General features: G+C 36.2%; 2 protein-coding genes across 2 annotated transcripts; one reads left to right on the forward strand and one right to left on the reverse strand.

The window, feature by feature from the left end:
* Nucleotides 1-8,355: 8,355 nt before the first annotated feature.
* LOC147488732 (short-chain dehydrogenase TIC 32 B, chloroplastic-like) lies at nt 8,356-11,663 on the reverse strand. Its single transcript, XM_086572702.1, has 8 exons — nt 11,265-11,663; nt 10,455-10,686; nt 10,288-10,367; nt 9,940-10,093; nt 9,704-9,782; nt 9,089-9,173; nt 8,959-9,005; nt 8,356-8,779 (listed from the first exon to the last, which is right to left on the reverse strand). Exons 1-8 carry the CDS (start codon nt 11,380-11,382, stop codon nt 8,603-8,605), a joined length of 972 nt encoding a protein of 323 aa, XP_086428828.1. The 5' UTR covers nt 11,383-11,663; the 3' UTR covers nt 8,356-8,602.
* A 5,491-nt stretch (nt 11,664-17,154) lies between these two features.
* On the forward strand, nt 17,155-18,705 carry LOC147488733 (uncharacterized). Its single transcript, XM_086574476.1, has 2 exons — nt 17,155-17,876; nt 17,994-18,705. The coding sequence occupies exons 1-2, from the start codon at nt 17,155-17,157 to the stop codon at nt 18,703-18,705; spliced, it is 1,434 nt and encodes a 477-aa protein (XP_086430602.1).
* The last annotated feature ends 5,351 nt before the right edge of the window (nt 18,706-24,056 follow it).

The following is a 24,056-nucleotide window of genomic DNA, read 5'->3' on the forward strand; positions in this document are numbered from 1 at the left end:
ACTTTCTAATTGACTGGTAGTAAGCTATGTTTGGTATAAAATGATTTATTTACCGAGTTTTCGTTTGCAGAGGAAGGGAAGAAGAATGAAACTATACAAAGGGTTATTCCAACTGAATTCAACAACACTGGCAAAGGCATTTCTTTATCCCATGCCAATCTAAGAAAGGAGGAGGATGGAATCAGTAAGTTTTTGAGTGAGTTTCGCAAATTGAAAGGCAATAACTGAAATGAAAATCAGAGACAAGACACTTTCTAAATTTGAAGAGGATCCTTGCTCTGTGTAGAAGTGTTTTTTATACTCTCTGTTAGCAACATATTTTCTGAGGGAACTCTTAGAAGCCACTGCATTCCAAAAATCAAGGGCTTAACAAATCATATACTTGGAGGTATGGCTAAGGAAGGTCTTTTTTATACATCAGCATATATTTTTCTTAAAGTATATACGTGCTTAGTTTGCTTTATTGGAACTGCGATTACTCTTATTTCTCACTCATTCACAATTATGAAATCAAATTGCTGCTTAATTATCTCTTTTACATAATTTTTGGAGCTGATTTAGGAATTATTTTGTCCTTGCTATTTTTCTTAATGAAAAGATTTTTTTATTAAAATTCCTTGGTTATGCATTCATATCTTAATGCCGCCATGTTGGATTAGGAATTAATTTATTAATTAAAGGTCTTAATTGTGAAAACCCTTCGTGTGCTAACCCTTGGTTCTCACTCTCGCCATTAATTAAGACAGTTCCCAGTGGTGGAAATTCAATTAAATGGGATATTAATCGGTGGAAACCTTGGAAAAAACCTTTCGTTCTCTCTCCCCCAACATGATATCATGTTCTTGAATTGAGAGAGAAAAACAGAGGTCGGTGTCCACTCTTCATTCTCACTGAGGAATTTAATTTGGACCTTGGTGAAAAGCTTTGAAACCTTTTGGGTTCTCCCTCCACCTCTCAATGCTTCAACCCTCTCAGGTATATACCAAAACTCCTCTCTCTGATCCCCATATCACTACTTTTCTCTCAGTTAATCTCCATCTCTCTCTGCTCTTTCAATTATATTCTCATGGCATCATTTTTTTTACCATAATCTAAAGATTGAGATGTTGAGATGTTTTTAACTGTTTAAATTAATATATTTTCATTTGGCGTTTCAGTGCATATGATGTTTTCAAATAGGATTTTTTTCAGGAGTTTGTATATCTCTCTAATTCAACTCTCTCTCCAAGAGATTGAAAGCAACTCTCCTGATCATTTCTTATTGGAAGCTTCACTCAGGTAAGCCTTCTCTCTTTCCTCTGTCGGTATGTGTTGTGAAGAACTCTTCTTCTGATGAAAAAAACATTATCCACTCTTCTCTTTCATGAATTTGCGAATCTCTTTTCCCAACCCTCAATACTGCCACGTGTTATTTGTTACTTTATATGATTTGAGTTGTTTTGCTATTATAATTTCCTTTGAACGCTTTTCTTCTAACACAAATGTATAGATCGTCAACTCAATATTGGAGTATGTTATCATACTCCCACACTTTCTTCAAAAAACCTTGCAGTCTATTGGAATTCCATACTTCTTTCCCGAGATTCTTAGTTTTGGCCTTGCAAGCAACACTTGATGACTTGCACGGCAAACAATTTTTTCAAGGTGTGAAGGTTCGCCTCAACGCGCCTCCAATCTGAAAATCCTCCATTGCACATGCCCATTAAAAGATACATCTAAACATATCGTAATTCCTTGACGGGTGTGTACTTTCTCACCAAATTTTCATCAATCTTATGTCTTATTTATGGTCACTTTGTTATGTTTCCTTTGTTGTTTATTAATCCTGTTTTTATGCCATCACACACATTAGTTTAACCAGTTGACATTTTTTTTAAGATGTTCCTATGAATGTCACTATATTGCGGCTCTGGGTAAGTGTATATGTTCGATCGGCTTCAATAACATAATACAAATTGACTATGTATAGTCATAGAAAATTTACTTATTGAATTATGCAAACTATGTAAATGCAACCAGTATCAAATAGATAACATATTACAATTACCAAGTTCATCTGTCTTTCTATTGTTAACTTTCTTCGTCATTATTGAATACAATATATTGTGCTTTGAAAAAAAATTCTTCCAACCATTGGGTTTTGGGAGTTCTGTTTGTTGACTGTCTGTCATGTGTTATGCAAAAACTTGAATATCATTTGCACCAAATGTTATCCACATTTTTTTTTAAGTCACCACCCTGATCCTCAAAACTAATAAAGTATATATATATATATAGCACTGAGGTCCGTCCTCAACCACCATGTAGGCACATGTTTTTTCTTTTTCTCCTTCATATTCATCTTCAATTGTGCACTCCTTTCGATTGTTTTCTATTAATCATTCCACTTTACTGTCATTTTTGTCACGTGGCCATCGCCAGATTTCTAGACTCTAATATTAGATTCTGATAAGAGGGGGTCAATCTCATTAGAAACTCTGCTTCTTAACGTTTAATTTATTCTAATTCCATTTATGTGTTGTCAATCTCATATAAGTGTTGTTATCTATGTTGTTCAGTTTTCTTACTTCTTCAAGGCATGTTCTTGGTTATGGTTCCACCTGATTTCTTTTGTGAGACAACAATTAGAATCGTAGCAAAAATCACAATAATGGTTAAAGTTTTATAATAAGGTGCATATATAAGTAATGAGTTTTTAGCATGTAATTTGTGAATGTTAAGAAAGGGGTAGGAATAGACAATCACCCCACGTTGTTTGTATCTGCAAGCTGAGTCCTTAATTACTTAAAATGTTTGATTTTGGTCAGACTTTTTGGAGCAAGTGTTCGTCTGACTTTTCTTCTCTTTTGGTCTTCATTGTGATATTTCATCACTATATATTTATATTGGACTAAAACAGGCACTTCAAACCACATCTATGATATACTCAAGAAAATAATGTTGCTTATGATTCATGATGGAAATTTCTATTCATGCTGTTTCCACCATCCCCATTCTTGTGGACAATGATTTTTTTTTTATGGTCAATTTCTGCAATAAGAATTTTATATTCCTTTGTGCAACTCTAAAAGAAAAGCTTCTTAGAAAAGTGGTGAAAGAAGTGGATTAGGCAACTTAGTCATTCAATTTTTACCTTCTGCAAATATTTGTTATTTTCTATTTTTCTTTTAGGGAACTATTTCTCTCGCAATGTTTCAATTGTCTTCTCCTTTGCATTGACTAATCAGATGGTATGCTACTACCTGCAAGGGTAGCCATTCTCCACTGGCAACTAACAGGTTTTAGATCTCTTCGCTTCGATGGTAAAATGTCACAGAATTGAACCATTTAACGATGCTTGAAGGCCTAGCAGACACTTAACCATTTAACCATTTAACAGTGCATCTTAGTTTACTTGGATTTGCAATTCCTTAGAGATGTGACTGCGACACACAAAGATTAAAGGGTATGAAAGAAAGTACAGTAAGTTTTGCTCTTAATCTTTTTGTTTTTATTGTTTTTTCCCTTTTTTAGAGATAAAAAATGATGTGGTTTTAGGTATAAGGTGTTGGGCATACATGTCTATACGTATCCAACTTAGACAAGAATATGCATGCTAAGACTTTGAATCCAGTACAATACTACTACCGGCGACAACGTTAATAAATGACCTAAGAAGGATGGTACTAGATCTGAAGATTGCACATGTCATGAAACACCTAGTTGTCTAATGCACATGGACAACATATATCAACTTCCCATGACCTAAATAGCTAGCACATCTTCATTTTGTGTGACTCATACTGATTTTTTTATTCCATTAAATATGTTTCAAAACTGTTTTCAGGAAATGATAACATTATGATATTGCACCATAAATTGTTAAGCACCCTAATTAGTTCATAACTCACCCTAATTAAATCATTTTTCATTCTGTTAAGTGATAAGTGCTCAAAAAGTGCAATTTAACCCTCGATTATATCTCTTGTTTAGCCATCTTAGTGGACTAATAGTGTTTGTAAGTTATGTTTTATGATTCTACAGGTGAAAGAGAGAGTTTTATGCAATATTAGAGAAAAATGGGTAAAATGGAGCAATTCAGAGCATTAAGGATCACATGGGAAGCCCGTGGACAATCATGGAGAAGGCCAAGGAATTGAAGCTATGAAAGATGCGACTTGAACCTATTTTAAAGCTTGTTTGGAAGCCCAAGGCAAAAGGATTTGTTGCTTGGACCAAAGCCCGCTAAAGAGGAAATAATGATGGAGCAAAAGAGGAAAAATAAACTCTCGCATTTGAGACGCGAGGATCGTGCGTCCAGATGCGACGCTCGCGTCTGAGACGCGAGGTTCATGCATCCAGACGCGAGAACCGACACTGTAGCCAATTCCTTCACAGATTTGGAGACGAAGTTGGACTCTGAAAGAAGTTGATTTGTACTAGGAAACAAACCATGGTTTGGAATGCTTCTAGAACTCATTGTAACCTCTATAAATAGAAGACCTAAGTACCTCGTGTAACTCACCAATTCACTTATATTCTTGTCTCCAGAACTTGAGGCAGAGAGAGATTAATAATAAAAGATTCAGTTTTAACTAGTCGAGTCTTAATAAATTAGCCTTTCTAGTCTTATGTTCTTCGACTCTTCTTCTTCTCGTTCTTCCTTCTTTATAGAAGGCTAATCTTCTCCTTCAAGGGAGAAGATGAAGCCGGTATTTAGGGTTCGTTGATTCTTATGGTTCATGGTATTTTTCAATCAGGTTAGTTCTTTATGTTTTTAGTTATTAGTTTTATTGCCCAGACCAAGGAATGGAAGTATAGATTAAGGTTTTTATTTATTGCAATCGAATATCATGCTAGTTTAAGGTTTAATTTATTGCAATTGAATATTTGCTAGTGACATGCTTTTATTTATTGCAATTGAATATAATACTAGAATAGGGTTTTATTTATTGTAATTGAATATTATACTATTATTCTCTACTTTTCTTCTAGTTGTGTAGTGTTTTAGAAGAAGGAAAATATTCTTTGTGTTTGCCTTAGATGGTGATTCATTGAATAGCTGCCCAAGCTCACATAAAAGGAAATAAGATATTAATAGCATAAACATAGGAACAACCTTAAGTAGAGTTATTCGTTAACGATGTTTCGTCTAAGAGGGCATCGGCACTCGTTCGATTGCCTAATTGTAGTCTACTTGTGAGAACAACCATGAAGCAAAAGGTCATTGAATCAAAAGTATTGGTGAATTCAATTCTCTTGAATTCCCTCTCCTATAAATTCTCAATAGTTTAGTTAGTTTAGTTTAGTTTAGCATTAGAATCTACAATATCTATAATAATAGTTTTTAATCCCTCAAACCCCATTTTCAATCCTGTCCTTCATATAAATATACACTTAAAAGTGGAACGATACCCTACTCATCCTTTACTTATTGAGGGATAATTAGGTTTTGATACGCTTCTATTTTGTTCAATGACTATCATCTATCTACATCATCCACATACCATCTCAATATGCAAAAAGAAGCTTGTCATTAAGTACCATGTGAATTAACTTATCATTTTGTTTGTTAGCTTCAAGTTGTGTTCTGATTTTCTTTTCCACAATTTCGTTTCATAAGATGTGCAGTACTGGCTTCTTAGAATACCTAAATTAGTGCATGTCATGATCTAAACCGACATTATTGTTATTAGAGACCAGGCTCTTAACAAAGCTATTAAGGAGGACAATGCCTTATGCGATATGAATTTAGGTTTATGAGGATATGAAAAGATGCCCTGTGTGCCCCAACTCATTTCTTTTTTACTACACTAATACACTGAGAGTGATATTTTAGTAGTCTTTTTCATTTTCATATTGTTACTGAGTATTGATTGTCAATAGATTAATTTCTTTCGAGTATGAACTCTCAGTGTATTAATATTCTTTTTGATGCATAGCAAGCAGAAAAGGTTCATACGTGCAATTGATAGATGTAAAATTTGAGTACAGAAAGTTTTTTGTCTGTAATTTTATAAAGAACACTCAGTCTTATATGTAAACACTAAACAACAAATGCTACTCATAACTGAAAGTTTAAACTTAACCATTAAATGATAGTATATGATTGTATTGTTAGCTGACCTATAGTGTTCCAAATCACACTTTTTCATTTTTATTTTCATTTATGTTGCTTTTCCATATCTCTTTGCAACAACAAATTCATTTTTTTTTTATGTACTTAGATATGCTTTTCGTTTTTCTTCTTTCTTTTCATTTTAGTATTTTACTACGTTTTGTTTCATTTCATTTGGATCCATTATATGCAGTGGTACTGTTTTATTCAATTGCCTATCTTTTTACATGGAGGGAATTAATGTTTGACCCAACCAAGGGTTTATCTTTTGAACTTGACAGTTTTAGTTGGACTTTAAGCACTTCTGAAGCAAGCAGAACTGAGGGTTCAAAGGGAAAATCAATTTCTTAAACTATAGGTATGATCGATCTGCCTCACCAAAAGTGGTTTTTTTTTTGGTACTCTTCTATTATCTGCCTATTCTAAGGAGTTTAAGTTCCACTTTTCATAATATTTGTACGACGTTTTAGCGTTTAATCACCAAAAGACTAAGTATATGCTAGATAGTAGCTTTTAGGATATAACCACCGAACTAGGGAAACTAGAACTATGGTTTTATTTTTTTTTCCTTATTTTATAGTATATACAATTGACTGGGTTTGTATATACAATTGAAGCAGATCAAGACAACCAATATTCAATACAGTTGGGCTAGATCACCTGGAGAAACTCGAAAGTTGAATGCAAAATAGCTCTATGATTGCAATTGGAACTGGGCATGGAGGGGGTTATTATTAGGAAAAACAATGTAGAGACTGACTTCATCTATTGTGGTAGTACAAATGCTAGCTCTGCTATACTGGCCGGAGTTCAAAAGATTTAGAAGTTGGCATGACAACAACTTAGATTAGCATGAAATAAACTATAGCAAAGTCAGATTACAAGAGAGCTATACAAGTTAGAAAAATGTCCTTGCCTCCTTGGTCTTCCATCAACTCCAAGCTTATGTAAGTCATTGATAGCAAAAAATGAAGCATTTAGTTCTCTTATCTATTTAAAAAAGTAAGCAGAGCAACTATCCTACTTCTTAAGTCATGTAATTTGAACGAAAATGTATTGTTGTTCAGCATACCTCGATTTCAAGAAATTCTTCATGTACTAGTAAAAGAGGTGCTGGGGGTAAAATGTACTTGAGATTACGAAGTTAATATAGGTTGGCATCTCCATAAATCCTATTTGTGTAAAGAATGACAATTGTATTTTTATTCTATCTTTAGTATATAACTTCAAAAGAATTTTGGAATTTATCCAAAAACAATTATCGAAATTATTTTAGAATTTAGAGGCATCCGTTCATGTGTTCCATGTGTCCGTCTGCTTTTGTTGATATGTTTGTTTGGTCGAGTCTACCCTTCATTATCAATTACCATAGAAAGTTACTAGATGTTTATTCTTCAGGAATACATTAATTCACTATGCATTAAGGAATGAATGTGTTATTTTATATCACACTAGCCTCTTTATGAAATCCGTGCCGAAAGTACGGGCATTAGCTAGTCTATATAACAAAAGAAGGGTGGAGTGGGTTGACAAATTCTAACTCACAAGGTGAGACGTGATCGTGCCACCCCCTAACAAGTTAACAAGTTTTTTTTTGGGTGAGTTTAAAAGTTTTTCTCATCTCACCCACCCCACACAAAAAATGCCTAGACTAGCCACTAAAATATTTTTTTGGGGTAAGTTAACAAGTATTTTTAGGGTGAGTTTAAAAGTTTTTCTCACCTCACCCACCCCACACAAAAAATGCCTAGACTGTTTTTGGGTTGAACTTTTATATGTTGTTAGGCTCTAGAAATATGAGTAGAGGATCTTGGCGCTAGCAGATATCGCGGTCGCATCGGGGGGGGGCGGATGCGATCGGGGGCCGCCGGCCAGATTCGTATGTGTAATCGGGGCGGATACACATCGGGGGCGCCGAAGGCGAGCGTATCTATGTCGTACGGCACAGACAAATACTAATATCATACGACCTCAAGTTTCATCATTGATACAGAAAGAGTTGGTGTAAACTGGTCAATGAAGCGAGAGCAACACCTTCCTTTTTCCAAACTTTGAGAGGACTGTCTCCTTGGGGGTGGGTGGGTGGGTGGGTTGGGGGGACCTCATACAGGGCTTACCATGATTCCAATAAACCTAAATTTGTATTAACCGGCCATATCCGGCCTATGTATGAGTATATGACTCATCGTTGTTCAATTGATTCTGACAACTGATCTAATTATCAGATAGATAGTGGCAAAAATTGAAAATGATGTATGTGGTGCCTAAAAACAATCAAAATCGCGGATAAGCTACATATTTATGGAAACAGCCGAATACCCAAATTTCCAAACTACCTATTGGAAACAGTCGAATACGCAACGAATTATCAAACGCAGTAATAATTATGTAAAAGTTCAGAAACTAACAAAGATACGTAATCCGGCCTGAAATAACCATACTTCTACTATAAAACGCTTATGCTGTTTTAACTGCTCTTCTAAATTATTGCATTCCGGGCTAGAGTCATTCTTTGCAGTGAGCGGAATTAACCAACTTGTTGCTAAAGTCCCACAGTTTCTTCGCTAGTACTTCTTGTGTAGCAAATTTGCTTGGTTTTGTCTCATTGCAATCTTCAAAATACTTCCCTGTTACACCTTTCAAATTTGGATGAAGGGCAACATAGCTCGTTGTGGCTGCTCCCTGAAAGAAACAACATTCATATTTGCTTACAATTTCGACTACTCTCTGAAAAATCCGTTTGTACCTAACACTCTAACAGTAACCATTTACTGAGAAGGTTTGTTATGGACTTATGGGTCATGGAATAATGCACTATGAATTACATAATCCAATAACTAATCCTTGATATACTGAATTACCTGAGGTACATTCTTCCAGAAAAAGACAGTGAATACCTTCAAGACATCTGCAATAAAAGTTCTATCCATTAAAATCGTGCCACTATACTTGAACTTCAACTCATATATGTTTCAGATACAAAAAGCTTACTCATCAGAAGGACTGAATGTCTCATCAAATTTGTCATTATAAGCCCAGGGTGCACAGAGTTCACCGTGATATTGGCGCCTTCCTCCTGCATCATCAAATTGCAAAATATGTTCCATAAACAAGATTCAATGAATGAGGGACAAGTCCAGGATGGATATAGAGAAGCTCAATGCTTAATACTACATAAACAGAACCATTAGGAAAATAAATAGTAAATAAAATCAGCTCCCTTCTGTATATATATTTTGATCAATCATATTAGTATATTACCTTCAACTCAACTAATGGTGAACACTTTCAACAATAAATTGATCTTTATGTTGCAATATTCTATCTTCCTTGTTAACCAAGTTAACATGTACAACAAATTTGTATGTTATCACTAACTCGCCTAATGACTGACTCGTTCTAAATCATTCACTCTGGTTCTGTCGAAGTCCCAAACAGGTAAAAGAACTCAGACATAACAGCTCAAGATTAAATACTAGTATGTATTTTGTACGGATTCAGAAAAAAAAACAAGGGTGAGGATAATCTTCCCTATGACACTTACGAACTAAGTAACAACAAATTTAAGGATTAATAGGGGAATAACAAGAAAAACAGACGAATTACCTGCAAACGTCGAGACAGCTCATTAGCATGTAATATGTTTGCCAATTTAGATTGTCCATATGCCTTTTTGTCGGAATATCTGATACAGTGAAGGCATGTATTAATAGGAATATATGATACAATGAAGGCATGTATTAATAAGTAAGAACCAATAAATCACTGATACAATGAAGGCATGTATTAATAAGTAAGAACCAATAAATCACAAAGTGACGAGAACTGCTATAATGGAATACCCTTTCTTATCATTAATCTTATCAAAACGTATCCCATCATCGTAAGTGTGAAGGTGAGCTACTGATGATAAATTCACGATCCTCCCCTCAATTCCGGTAGCTCTAGCTGTGTTCTTCATTTTATCAAGGAGAAGGTTTGTCAAGTGAAAATGACCTGATACATGACATTAACCAATCAAGTTTCATCCATTTGAGCTAACCTTATCATATGCACAACTAAACAGGTTGTTCTATGTGGGGACAGTACAATTACGTATAACCTTCGGAAAACTATGGCATCTGTGAATAGTGGATTGAATTTATGGTCGCCTATGTGAAATATATATACAATCTAATTAAGCTTCTTACCTAGATGATTTGTTGCGAATTGCATCTCTATACCATCCTCTGAGAGCTGGTAAGGACAGAACATAATACCAGCATTGTTTCTGAGAAGTAGGCCAATGAATTCTGGGTTAATATACAGCAGTTCTAGATATTTAAAAAAGTTACTATTGAGGGAAAAAAGAAATTACATTAAGATATTTAGGGGCAAATCAAGAGCACGAAAGTTGTCGACAAATGATTTAATAGACTTCATCGAGCAAAGATCGAGTTTCAGAACATCAATACGAGCACTTTGGTTGTCTTTCAAGATTAGCTGCTTTGCTTCATTTGCAGCTGCTAAATTCCTCGCAGCAATGATGACCTGAGCCCCGCGAAGGGCAAGGACTCTTGCTGTCTCCAAACCAATCCCGCTTGCTCCTCCTGCAATCACATTAAGCTTTCGATCAATTCCATGTAACTGGCCGGAAATATGAATGCATGATGAAAGACACACAGAATTGTTCAATAACAACTTAGTTTTGAACTGGTCCATTATCAACTCAAATTTCATACTTTGCTCAGCTAGGCACTACAAAGTTAAAGTCTGCTAATTCCAATTCCATAGGGAGATTCAAAAAATCAAAACAGAATGACACAATCCAACCTAATGTTTTCAATCATCCTAATAGTTACCATAAATAGACAATCCAACAACAACAACATAAAGAAACAATATGTCTAACTTATCATCACACAGTTAAGACAGAATTGTGTTAAGAAAAGAAAAACCAAAAGCTACACTGAGAAAACATAGAGTCCAAAAGAAACTAAACGTATTTACAAGATTCAGATTAAAAGAGAATGAAAATAGAAATAATAGAATACAATAAAAGATAGACAAGAAACATGCAAAAAAGAATTTCAAGAAAATCTAAACATAACCAAAGAACAAAAAGAACATGACAAATAAAAAAGATTCAATAATATTCAAGAACACAGCAGAATGTATATGGACAAACCAGTTATAATAGCAGTAAGTTTGCTAGCATTAATCCCTTTGGTAACTTGTTCAGAAGTTGAACCAGATCCAAACCCACTTGCACCAGGCTTTCCTGTCACCAATGAGAACATCCCCATCGTTCAAATAGTAATCTAAAATTCTTGTTATCTTAAACACTAGATTTTTTTTCTCTGAAACAAAAGCAGAGAAAAAAAAGTTCAAAGAAAGAAAGAAGACAGCACAGAAGGGTAACTGGCCGGTGGAAAGGAACAAAAGTGTGGGGGGGAATTTATAGTTGGAAACTAGGCAGTCAACTCAATATTAATTGAATGTCGGTCCAGAAAACAACTAAAAAGATTGAATGAAATATGATTCTAGGAAGCATGGCAGCAGCGTTTTAGGATAACTTGGTGGTGCACATGCATGGCGTTGAGTTATAGTAACAAAACTTAAATTTCTACGTTGCAGGGATAAGATTATTACAAGTACGTCCTTTCACGAGACTATCTCGCCTATTCTTATGGAGGTGTATGGTTGAAAGTTGAGAGAATTCATACTTTATATATATATATATATATATATATATATATATATATATATATATATATATATATATATATATATAAGTCTGAAATAATTCTCCATTAAAAAAAAAAAAAAAAATATATATATATATATATATATATATATATATATACACTATAAAGTAGGCCCGTTCATATGCACCGGCTCTTTTAAAAACATGTTCAACAATCATAACTGTATACATATAGAAATTTTCTAACAAATCGTGATTCCGGTTTTAGTCGCTAACCTATTGTAATTTCATAACAAATCGTTTTAATTAAGTTTTAAAAACCCGTTTTAATTTTCTAACAAATTGTTTTAATTAAGTTTTATAAACCAATTTTTTAACCCCATTTTAATAGTTGACTTAATTTAGAAATATGATTTCCATTTTAATAGGAGAATGATTTTCGTTTTAATTAGATATGCTATATTTTTCTTTTTCAATAGGAAAGAAATTCTCGTTTTAATAGGAAAAAAATTCTCATTTTAATTAGAAGTGTTAGAATTTCTTTTTTCTAATAGAGGAGAAATTTCTATTTTAATAGGAAATTGATTTTTGTTTTAATTAGAAGTGTCTAATAAATAGGAAAAGAATTCCCGTTTTAATAGGAGATGATAATGTGGAATTTTAATAGAGCTAAAAAAATACCCTTTGTGGGAGCTTTAATATGAAGACTAGAAAATAGATCAGTGCATACGCACTGGTCTTTTTAAAAAGTTGTTCAACAATCATAACTATACATATAGAATTTTTCTAACAAATTGTGATTATTGTTTTCGTCACTAATCCGTTTTAATTTCCTAACAAATTATTTTAATCAAGTCTTAAAAACCAGTTTTAATTTCTCAACAAATTGTTTTAATTAAGTTTTAAAAACCCGTTGGGGGAGGGATCACATTTTAATTTAGAAATGTGATTCCCGTTTTTAATATGAGAAAAATGGTATATTAAAGCTCCCACAAAGGGTATTTTTCGAGCTCTATTAAAATTCTATATCATCTCCTATTAAACCGGAAATTTCTATTCTATTTGAAAAACGGGAATCTTTTTTTACAACAGGAATTCCTCTCCTATTAAAACAAATTATATCACTTCTAATTATAGCGGGAATCTTTCTCCTATTAAAATGGAAATTCCTCCCTTATTGAAAAGGAAAAATCTAGTATATCTAATTAAAACGAGAATCTTTCTCATATTATAATGAGAATTCGTCCCCTATTGAAAAAAAAAAAAAAAAAAATCTAACACTTTTAATTAAAACGAGAATTTTTCTCATATTAAAAATGGGAATCACATTTCTAAATTAAAATGTGATCCCTCCCTCCAACGGGTTTGTAAAACTTAATTAAAACAATTTGTTGAGAAATTAAAACTGGTTTTTAAGACTTGATTAAAACAATTTGTTAGAAAATTAAAACGGGTTAGCGACGAAAACAATAATCACAATTTGTTAGAAAAATTCTATATGTATAGTTATGATTGTTGAACAACTTTTTAAAAAGGTCGGTGCATATGCACGGGTCTATTTTCTAGTCTTAATACTAAAGCTCCCACAAATGGTATTTTTGGAGCTCTATTAAAATTCCACATCATCATCTCCTATTAAAACAGGAATTCCTTTCCTATTTATTAGACACTTCTAATTAAAATGGGAATCAATTTCCTATTAAAATATAAATTATTCCTCTATTAGAAAAAAGAAATTTTAACACTTCTAATTAAAATGGGAGTTCCTTCCCTATTGAAAAGGAAAAATATAGTATATCTAATTAAAACGAAAATCATTCTCCTATTAAAACGGAAATCATATTTCTAAATTAAGTCAACTATTAAAACGGGGTTAAAAAATGGGTTTATAAAATTTAATTAAAAAAATTTGTTAGAAAATTAAAACGGGTTTTTAAAAACTTAATTAAAACGATTTGTTATGAAATTATAATAGGTTAGCAACTAAAACGGGAATCACGATTTGTTAGAAAATTTCTATATATATATAATTATGATTGTTGAACATGTTTTCAAAAGAGTCAATGCGTATGCACGGGCCTATTTTCTAGTCTTAATATTAAAGCTCCCACAAAGAATATTTTCGAGCTCTATTAAAATTCCACGTCATCATCTCTTATTAAAACGGAAATTCCTCCTCCTATTGAAAATTGAAAAGGGAAATTCTAGCATTTCAAAAGTAAACGGCCAGGAATCCAGCTTTCTCCTATTAAAACAAGAATCACACTTCTAAATTCTATCAAAATGGGAAATATTTCTCCTACTAATGAAAAGGGAAATTCTAGCACTTCTAAAGTAAACGAGGATCCTTCTCCTACTGAAACAAGAACCACACTTCTAAATTCTATTAAAACGAGAAATCTTTCTCCTATTAAAATAAGAATCACACTTCTAAATTCTATTAAAACTGAAATTCCTCTCCTATTCAAAACGGGAATCACTATTGTAAATTAACTAATCTATTTAAATGGGAATTCCCTAACATATTAAAACAGGCATCACCTCACATATTAAAACGGGCATCACACTTCTAAATCAAGTCAACAAGATCCCTACCCCTATAAATGGGTTATTAAAGCTTCTTGTTAACAAGTTTTAATCAAAATAGTCGTTGCATATGCACTCCCACAAAAGTATTTTTCGAGCTTCTTTAAAATTTCTCGTCACCAACCTAAAACAGGTTTTACAAAACCAACTTAAAATAGGAATTTAACTCCTATTAAAATGGGAATTCTTTCTTTCTATTTGAAAATTCATTCTTTCTATTTGAAAGGAAAATTTTATAACTTCTAATTAAAATCGGAATCCTTCTCCTATTAAAACGGGAATTATGGAATCTCTCTCCCAATTAAAAACGGGTTTTTTAAAGGATAATTAAAATGAATTGTTAGGAAATTCAACTAAGACATACGTACGATTTTTTTAAAATTCCATGTCATCGCCTATTAAAACGGGAATTCCTTTCCCTATTGATCGAAAAAGGAAATTCTAACAAACGGGAATCCTTCTCCTACTAAAATGAGAATCACATTTCTAAATTAGATAAACTATTACAACGGGATATCTCCCCAATTAAAAATGGGTTTTTAAAAGGACAATTAAAACGATTTTGTAACGAAATTTGTATATGTTCTTGAGAAAGTTTTCAAAAGAGTCAGTGCGTATGCACGGGCATACAAGCTAGTATATATTAATATTAAATCTCCCACAAGAGATATTTTTTTAGCTCTCTTAAAATTCCACGTTATCAATTCCTATTAAAACGGGAATTCCTCTCCTATTGAAAAGAAAATTTCTAACACTTCTAATTAAAACGGGAATCATTCTCTTATTATAATGAGAACGAATTCATCTTCTATTGAAAAATAAAAATATAACACTTTTAATTAAAACGGGAATCCTTCTCCTATTAAAAATGGGAATCACGCTTCTAAATTAAAACGGGATCCCTCATCCAATTAAAAAATAGGTTTTTAAAACTTAATTAAAACAATTTGTTGAGAAATTAAAATGGGTTTTTAAGACTTGATTAAAACGGTTTAGCGACGAAAATATGAATAACGATTTGTTAGAAAATTTATATATGTATAGTTATGATTTTTGAGCAAGTTTTTAAAAGAGTCGGTGCATATGCATGGGTCTACTTTCTAGTATATATAAAGGCCAAAAAAGATTAAGGGTGGAATTAGAGCTAAACAAGTCGAGCTTTACCATGCTCAAGCTCGACTCGCTAATTACACGAGCTTTAAATTGAGCTCGAGCTCGGCTCATATAGTTAAACGAGCGAGCTCGAGCCAAGCTTAAACGAGCCAAGCCCAAACCGAGCCCGAGCTGCTCGGTTATTTTACATTATAAATATGCTATTTGAGCTAAATGAGCCAAGCTTCATCAAGCTCATTTGTTACACAAGCTTTAATTTGAGCTCGATCTCGGCTCATATAGTTAAACGAGCGAGCTAAAGCTAAACGAGCCGAGCGCCGAGCCCTTGGCTCAAATTCCACCCTTAGAAAAGATGCCCCTAAACCTCTTTAAATCACATTGGCAGATTTTAATAAGTTACTCGAAATGCAAATGTGAGTAAGTTTTACCTTAAAATTGATTGTAATGCATTACCCAAAGTGTAAATTTTACTTGACAACATTTAAAACATTTCGCTTTATATTACAGTTTAACCTGTATCCCTCGCCGTATAATTTAGTTCAGCAAGTCCTAAATCCCAATAAAAATTAAATGGGCTTTGAGCCATTTGTGCGTTAAATTTTTTATAGTTATCCATGTTCCCAAAAAAATAGTGTAAACATGATGAGGCGATCAGGCAATGAGCAACTGAAAAGTCTTTATTGATGGTGTATTGGTGTAGACACCTGCCTGGCCAACATAACCATGATAGCTTTTGTAGTGGCCCAATAATGAGAAGTGGACTAGGTCAACAGGATAAGGAATGGGATGTAATATAATAGGGGAATTTAAGGAGTATGGAATCGTGACCGCGGAACCCTAGACCGCGGACGTGGCATAGGTACGGCGAAAAGAGGGACCGAGGGATGAAAAGACAAGTGGACGATCCAAATGAAGAGGATAAGGGGTATAAAATGAAGAGGATGGAGAGAAGAAAGGGAGGGGCTGCACAGTGAGAAAAGAAAGAGAGAGAGAGAGAGAGAGAGAGAGAGAGAGTAGGTCTAGGTTGAGTTGTTAGCTCTTTGGTTCTTACTTGTAGTTTTTAGGTTCATACATTTGGCGCCGTCTGTGGGAACAGGAGAGATTGTATAAGGCAGAAATGGCACCGAAAGTAAATAAAGGGGTAGGCAGACCAAATAGGGCAGTGGTGCAAGAGCCAACACCGGAGGCGGTGATTGATGAGGAGGGAGATCAAGATGAGGAGTAGGAAACAAAAGAGAGCCGGCTTATGCAAGAAGAGATCGTGAGACTGAGAGAGGAGAACGACGAACTGAGGAGAGAAAAAGAAAGAGCAGAGGAAGAAGAAAGGGAAGAAGCAGGTGAGGAGTCTGACGATGAAGAGGGTAGGTCGAACCTTGTCGAAAACCCGGTGGCTGGCTTGATCATGGAACAAGTTCAGGAAATGATAGATAATGGTAGAGAGGCGAATCAGAAGCAGGCAAAGGATTGTGGGGGAGTGGCTAGCCAAGTGGTAGCCGGACTGAATCGCAATCCATTAGTGGACAACATCTAGGTGTCAGAGGTGCCGAAACGTTTCAACCAACCTAGGTTCGAAAGATACGATGGCAAAGGAGACCCAGATGACCACATCCATCATTTCTGATAACAGATGCCTCTCTGACAAGAGGCTCAGTATGATGAACTACGGTGTATGATGTTCCCGGCTAGTCTGAAAGGAGGGGCATCAGACTGGTATTACCGGTTGCCAGCAGGAAGCATAAGTAATTTCCAAAAGTTAGAACAGGCGTTTATAGATCACTTCATACACCAGAAAAAGCGAGTGGTGGATATTGCGGCATTATTCAATGTTCGACAAAGATCCGTGGAATCAGTGAGGGAGTATCTATGTCGATTCAAGGTCGAGACATTGAAGGTTGAAAATTTGGATGAGAGAACCGCAGTGATCGCATTTGAAAGAGGGTTGCAGCCAGGAACAAGAGTACACCAGTCTATGGCGAAGAACGAGATTGCAACCTTGCATGAGCTATACCCGCGGGTGGAAAAATATATCAAGTATGAGGATACCATACAGAAGGAGTCTAAGAGATCAAGGAAAGCAGTGTTATCGTTGGAGAAAGACAGGGAACACCGAAGGGTGAAGGTGTCTGAAAAGGAAAGCGGTGGGTATCGCGGATACCCCCCAAGGGCAGAAAGAAGCCGGGAGGGGATTCGAAGGGAGAACAGAGAAAGGAAGCCATACCGCGAGATAGAAGTGACACTGCTAAATAGACCCCTGAGCGAAATATTGTTGTTGATTAAGAACCTGCAGGGATATGAAGGGCCACAGAACACACCAATAGAACTACCTGATAAACCTTTCTGCGCATATCATCATATACAAAATCATGAGACTGACAACTGTTACGCACTAAAGTGGTTGGTTTAGAGATTGGTGGAAAAAGGGAGGATGAGGGAGTTTGTGAGGGGGGCATAGAATGAGGAGCGCTTGCCGCGCCAGGACCGAATACTGGGAACTATTAATGTGATTTTTAGTGGGGAGGTACTAAGTCATAATGCTCATAGAGATAGGGTGAGGAGAACTGCGAGCATCCAGCAGATCCATGACGGGACAGATAGGCCGCGACCAAAGGTAGAGTCAACAGAGGACAGAGACAAGATTGTCTTTAGCAGTGCGGATCTAAGGGCAGTGGATTCTCCCCATGAAGATGCGTTGGCCATCACAATAGTGATGGGCAATTATATAGTGAAGAGGGTGTTGATCGATTGTGGCAGTGCAGTGGATTTGTTGTTCAAAGGAGCTTTGGAAGAAATGGGGATTGCTCCTAGGCAATTGAGGCCTCTGCGAACCAACTTATATGGGTTCAATGGGAGTATGACGAAGCCTATGGGAGAACTCTTATTGCATGTAACCACGGGTCCAGTGATGGTCTTCGCACGGTTTATGGTGGTAGATTCTTTTTCTCAGTACAACGCGATTTTAGGGAGACGATGGATTCACGAGATGAAGGCTGTCCCATCGACGTACTACCAAGTGATACGATTTCCCACCCCGACGGGCATGTATGAAGTTCGTGGAGATCAGGTGATGGCTAAGAACAGTCATTGGGGTACAGTGAAAAGGTTCATCTGCGGACCAGAAGGAGAGAATTCAAACCCTAGGAAGAGGCAAACATATATAGTAATTACAGTGTGCCTCTGTGGAGGGGGAGGAGGAGTCAACGGTGGGTCCGAAGACGCTCGATGAGATTGAAGTAGTGAATATTGAGGAGGGGGAGGAGAGAGGTTCACGTCAGTAGGGTCCAGTTTGCCAGAGGAGTGGAAGAGTAAGTTAATACAATTCTTGTCAGAAAACAAAGATGTGTTTGCGTGAGTAATTGAGGATGTTACGAGATTAGACCCAGAGTTCGCGTGTCATCGGTTACATATGAAGGAGGATGCCAAGCCAGTGAGGCAAAATATGCGGAGCATTAAACCGAAGTATGCAGAGGGCATTCGAGAAGAGGGTGTGCGGTTAAAAGGAGCTGGAATAATACGAGAAGTGGAATTCACAGATTGGCTGTCCAATATGGTCGCGATACCAAAAAAGAATGGCAAGGTTCGTATGTACGTCAATTTTACAGATGTGAATGTAGAGTGTCCGAAGGATAGCTATCCTACGCCGCGGGTGGATGAATTGGTGGATAGGACAGCACAATTTAAAATATTTTTCGTTCATGGATGCATCTATGGGGTATAACCAGGTCGCAATGTACGGACCGGATCAGGAGAAGACAACATTTGTCATAGAAGGCGGCATGTATTGCTATACAAGGATGCCATTTGGATTGAAGAATGCCGGAGCCAATTTCCAACGGTTGGGAAAGAAAATGTTCGAAAGCAAGATTCGGAAGGGGATTGAAATATACATAGATGAAATGGTGGAAAAAAGCATGCCTGAGGAGGAGCATTTAGAGGGCTTAAGAGAGACATTCGGGATACAACGAAAGTACAATTTGAAGTTGAATCCCGAGAAATGCACATTCAGAGTGACCATAGAAACGTTCTTGGGCTACATTGTTACTCATCGGGGAATATAGGCTAATCCTGAACAGATAAGAGCCTTGGTGGAGATGTCGTCATCGCAGAATGTCAAGGAAGTGCAACGGCTTGCTGGTAGGGTTGCGGCTTTGAATAGGTTTATTTCCAAGTCATTTAACAAATGTAGACCATTGTATCGTTTACTGAGAAGCACCCCAGATATCTTGTGGACATCAGAATACGAGGAAGCATTTCAAGAGTTGAAGAGGTATTTGGGCAAGACTCCCTTACTATCATGACCAGAGCAAGGGGAGAAGTTATACTTGTATTTGGGGGCCACCGAGTATGCAGTTAGTTCAGTTCTTGTCCGGTTAGTCGACAGAAGGGAGAAGCCGGTGTATTTTCAAAGCAAAACATTGTTGGATGTAGAGACACGGTATAGTAGAATTGAGAAGTATGCCCTTGCTTTAATCTTCTCAGCCCGGCCTAAAGCTGAAACCTTACTTCAAGTCACACTCAGTGGTGGTGGTGACGAACCTACCTCTCAAACAAGCATTAAGGATAGAGAAGTCAGGCAGAATGTTGAAATGGGCAATGATGCTTAGTTAGTACAAGATACAATATCAGATAAGAACTGCGGAGAAGGCGCAGGCAGTGGTAGAGTTCCCCGCAGAAGATCCCACTTGGGGAGAAGAGATGGCCATGGAACCGGAGAGGGATGTAGAGCCCGACTTGCTAGACCCTTGGGATAAGAGGAATGGATGGAGAGTATTCGCAGATGGATCTGCCACTAACACGTGCAGCGACATAAGGGTGGTGTTGGTTACACCTGATAATAACATAATAAAACAAACCATGAAACTAGGGTTCGTGACATCAAGTAACGAAGCAGAGTATGAGGCAGTGATAGCGGGATTGAGAATGGTCGAGGACTTGGGGGGAAGGAATTGACAGTGTCTTCCGACTTTAATCTAGTGGTGTGTCAGGCAAATGGAGGGTTCGCTGCTCAATGTCCACAAATGGCTAAGTATTTAAAGGTGGTGCACAAAAGGTCCAGCAAGTTTGCGAAGCTCAGATTTGTACACTTGGGCCGCAGTGAGAATAAGCATGCGGATGCCCTAGCGTACGTAGCTGCAGCCATACCTGGGTCAGAGGAAATAACGATACGAGTAGGAAGATTGGAGAAGCCAAGCACAGAGGAGGTGGTAGAGGTGTGTCAGATTACAGAAGAAAAAGGGGGATGGATGGATCCTATTAAGTATTTCTTGGAGGGAAAGGAGGTGACAGACAAGAAAGAAAGAAGAAGATTGGAATAAACTTCTCAAAGATATGTTCTGCTGGAAGGTGAAATGTACCGAAAGAACTTCATTGGTTATTGTTAAAATGTCTAGGGCCGCGGTTAGCCTTAGAGGTGCTGGCAGAATTGCATGAAGGGAACTGTGGGAGTCATTCTGCTGGGAGGACTACGGCACACCGACTATTGACGAAGGGCTAGTTCTGGCCCAACATAAAAAGGGATGCGGTAGAATTTGCTAAGAAGTGTGACAAGTGCTTGACACGCGCTCCTTTTTATGTTTATGAGATGGTATATGGATGATGTAGATAGATGATGTAGATGGATGATGGTCGTTAAACAAAATAGAAGCGTATCAAAACCTAATTATCCCTCAATAAGTAAAGGATAAGTAGGGTATCGTTCTACTTTTAAGTGTATGTTATGTGAAGGATAGGACTGGAAAGGGGGTTTGAGGGATTAAAAACTACGATTGTAGAGATTTTAGATTCTAATGCTAAACTAAACTAAATTAACTAAACTATTGAGAATTTATAAGAGAGGGAATTCAAGATATTAGAATCCACCAATACTTTTGATCTATGACCTTTTGCTTCATGGTTTTTCTTACAAGTAGACTACAATTAGGCAATCGAGCAAGTGTCGATGCCCTCTTGGACGAAACATCACTAACAATTAACTCTACTTAAGGTTGTTCCTATGTTTATGCTATTAATATCTTCTTTCCTTTTATATAAGCTCGAGCAGCCATTCAATGTATTACTGAGAGCAACATCAAGGAGTACTTCCTAATAGGGCGGCCATTCAATGAATCACCACTTAAGGCAAACACAAATAATACTTCTCCTAGGCAGCCACTCCTTGAGCTACCCCTTCTAAGGCAACACAAAGAATACTTCTCTAACTCTAAAGAACTATAGTACTAGAAGAAAAGTAAATAACACTAGCATGATATTAATATTGCAAAACATAAACCCTATTCTATACTTCCATCCCCTAGTGTGGGCAATGGAACTAATAACTAAAAACATAAAGAACTAACCTGATTAAATAACACCATGAACCAGAAGAATCATTAAACCTTAATCATCGGCTTCATCTCCTCCCTTGAAGGAGAAGATTAGCCTTCCATAAAGAAGGAAGAACACGAAGAACGAGAAGAAGAAGAGTCGAAGAACATAAGACTACAAAGACTAATTTATTAAGACTCGACTAGTTAAAACCGAATCTTTTATTATTAATCTCTCTCTGCCTCAAGTTCCGGAGACAAGAGTATAAGTGAATTGGCAAATTACATGAGGCACTTAGGTCATCTATTTATAGGGGTTACAATGAGTTCTAGAAGCATTCCAAACCGCCATTTGTTTCCTAATACAAATCAACTTTTTTCAAAGTCCAACTTCATTTCCAAAACTGAGAAGGAAGTGGCTACAGTGTCGTTTCATGCGTCTGGACGCACGATCCTTGCGTCCTAGACGTGAAAGTCTAATTTCCCTTTTTTGCTCTATCCTTCTATCCTTTTTTGCGGGCTTTGGTCCAAGCAACGAATCCTTTGGCCTTGGACTTCCAAATAGGCTTTAAAATAGGTCCAAGTCGCATCTTTAATAGCTTCAATTCCTTGGCCTTCTCCATGATTGTCCACGGGCTTCCCATGTGATCTTTAATGCTCCGAATTGCTCCGTTTTACCCCTTTTTCTCTAATATTCCACAAAACTTTCTTTTTTACCTGTAGAATCATAAAACCTAACTTACAAATATTATTAGTCCACTAAGATGGCTAAACAAGAGGCATAATCGAGGGTTAAATTGCACTTTTTGAGCACTTATCACAACTCCCAACTAGCCTTTTGCTAGTCTCTTAGCAAATAAGATAAAAAAAAATAGATAAGTGATCAAAATCACATCCTAATAACAAAAATAAAATCCTAACTCACTTTTGCAGGCATCGCGATTGCATTTACCATATGCAACAAGGCTTTAAACCTTTAAGTTCCCCAAAAAAGACGAGTTATAGTCTCGTGAAGGTTTTCAGGTGATATACCTACAAAATCAATCAATAGCATGTTCAAGAATGATAGTATTTTTCAGAGAGAGAAATTCCTTACCCACTTAGTGCTTACTCCAACAAACGGTCTCGATTGCTAACTACATTGCTGCGAAGACTCATAGATTATGATGGGAGATAGTAAAAATTGACAAAATTCTCAATCAAGGCTTATGTGTGTACTTAGTCAATCTCTTATACTCTCCTATCCAAGAAACGGAATCCCTAGTTTACCTTTAGACAGATAATCTCGACTTTCAATCTTCACCAGTCATACTCTCAGAAAAGAATCTCTCAGAAGATGGTATACTATTTTACCTCATGTATGTGGGGGAAAGAATAATGAATACGAACATCCCACATACTACCTTGAAAAACAGACTTCTAGATGACAGTAGTCTCATGGAAAGAATGTCAATCACATATGAAGTGTCGGGTCCTTCACTTTAGCATCCTCTCACCTATTCTAGACTTCGTACCATACTGTAGTGATAAATCATGGGTTGTAACTTGGCTTGGGTATTGGTTTATGAAGGAAAGGTAAAAAGGATTCAAAGATTGTTTCTGAAAACACTAGGGGTTTTGCTTCTTTCTTTGGAATATTTCTTCAAATTCTGTATTGCAGAGAAAATTCTTCCTTTGTCTTAGCTTTTCCATCCATTCTGTTCAACTTCATTTTTTTTTTTTTTTTTTTTTTTTTTTTTAAAACTCAGTGGTATATCCTTGATTAGTACTGGATATGATTGTTTTCCACTAGCTTCTTTCACTTTGAACAGAATGATGGTCTTCATTGTATCTCTCTGATATTTTCTTGTAATCTTCCTTTTGTGCTCTTTCTTCCTCCTTGTTCCCCTCGTATTCTCAGAAACATATGGGTATGGCTGATAAAGGTTTTGGCTATACTCATTGTATGGAGTTGGGTAAAGGGTGAAGGGTTTTGGAAGAAATAGCTTGATATAAGGCTCAAAAGGGTTTAACATGATGGTCCTACTAGGTGGGATAAAGGCTGAATGGGTTCACTACTTGACTTATCAGTATGATACTCTATTTCGAATAGACTACAAGACCTAATGGCTATCTCCCCAGTTGATATCACTTCATGATTTAACCAAATTAACGAATAATGAGACTATATTACAACGACATAGAGAACTGAAAGATATTGAGTCACTAAGACTCAGATTTTTTGTAAGAACTCTCCAAAGAATGGGTATAAAGCTCAAGTCTCACGGGCTAAGTC

The sequence above is a fragment of the Coptis chinensis genome, chromosome 7, assembly GCF_015680905.1.
Source record: "Coptis chinensis isolate HL-2020 chromosome 7, ASM1568090v1, whole genome shotgun sequence".
NCBI lineage: Eukaryota > Viridiplantae > Streptophyta > Magnoliopsida > Ranunculales > Ranunculaceae > Coptis > Coptis chinensis.

Coding starts and splice junctions, on each gene's coding strand:
- LOC147488732 (XM_086572702.1), bottom strand. CDS start 11,382: ATGGGGATGTTCTCATTGGTGACAGGAAAGCCTGGTGCAAGTGGGTTT. Junction 10,094..10,287: donor ATTCGCAACAAATCATCTAG/GTAAGAAGCTTA, acceptor GTCATGTATCAG/GTCATTTTCACTTGACAAAC. Junction 9,174..9,703: donor AGCTGTCTCGACGTTTGCAG/GTAATTCGTCTG, acceptor TTGATGATGCAG/GAGGAAGGCGCCAATATCAC.
- LOC147488733 (XM_086574476.1), top strand. CDS start 17,155: ATGTTCCCGGCTAGTCTGAAAGGAGGGGCATCAGACTGGTATTACCGG. Junction 17,877..17,993: donor AACTGTTACGCACTAAAGTG/GTTGGTTTAGAG, acceptor TGTGATTTTTAG/TGGGGAGGTACTAAGTCATA.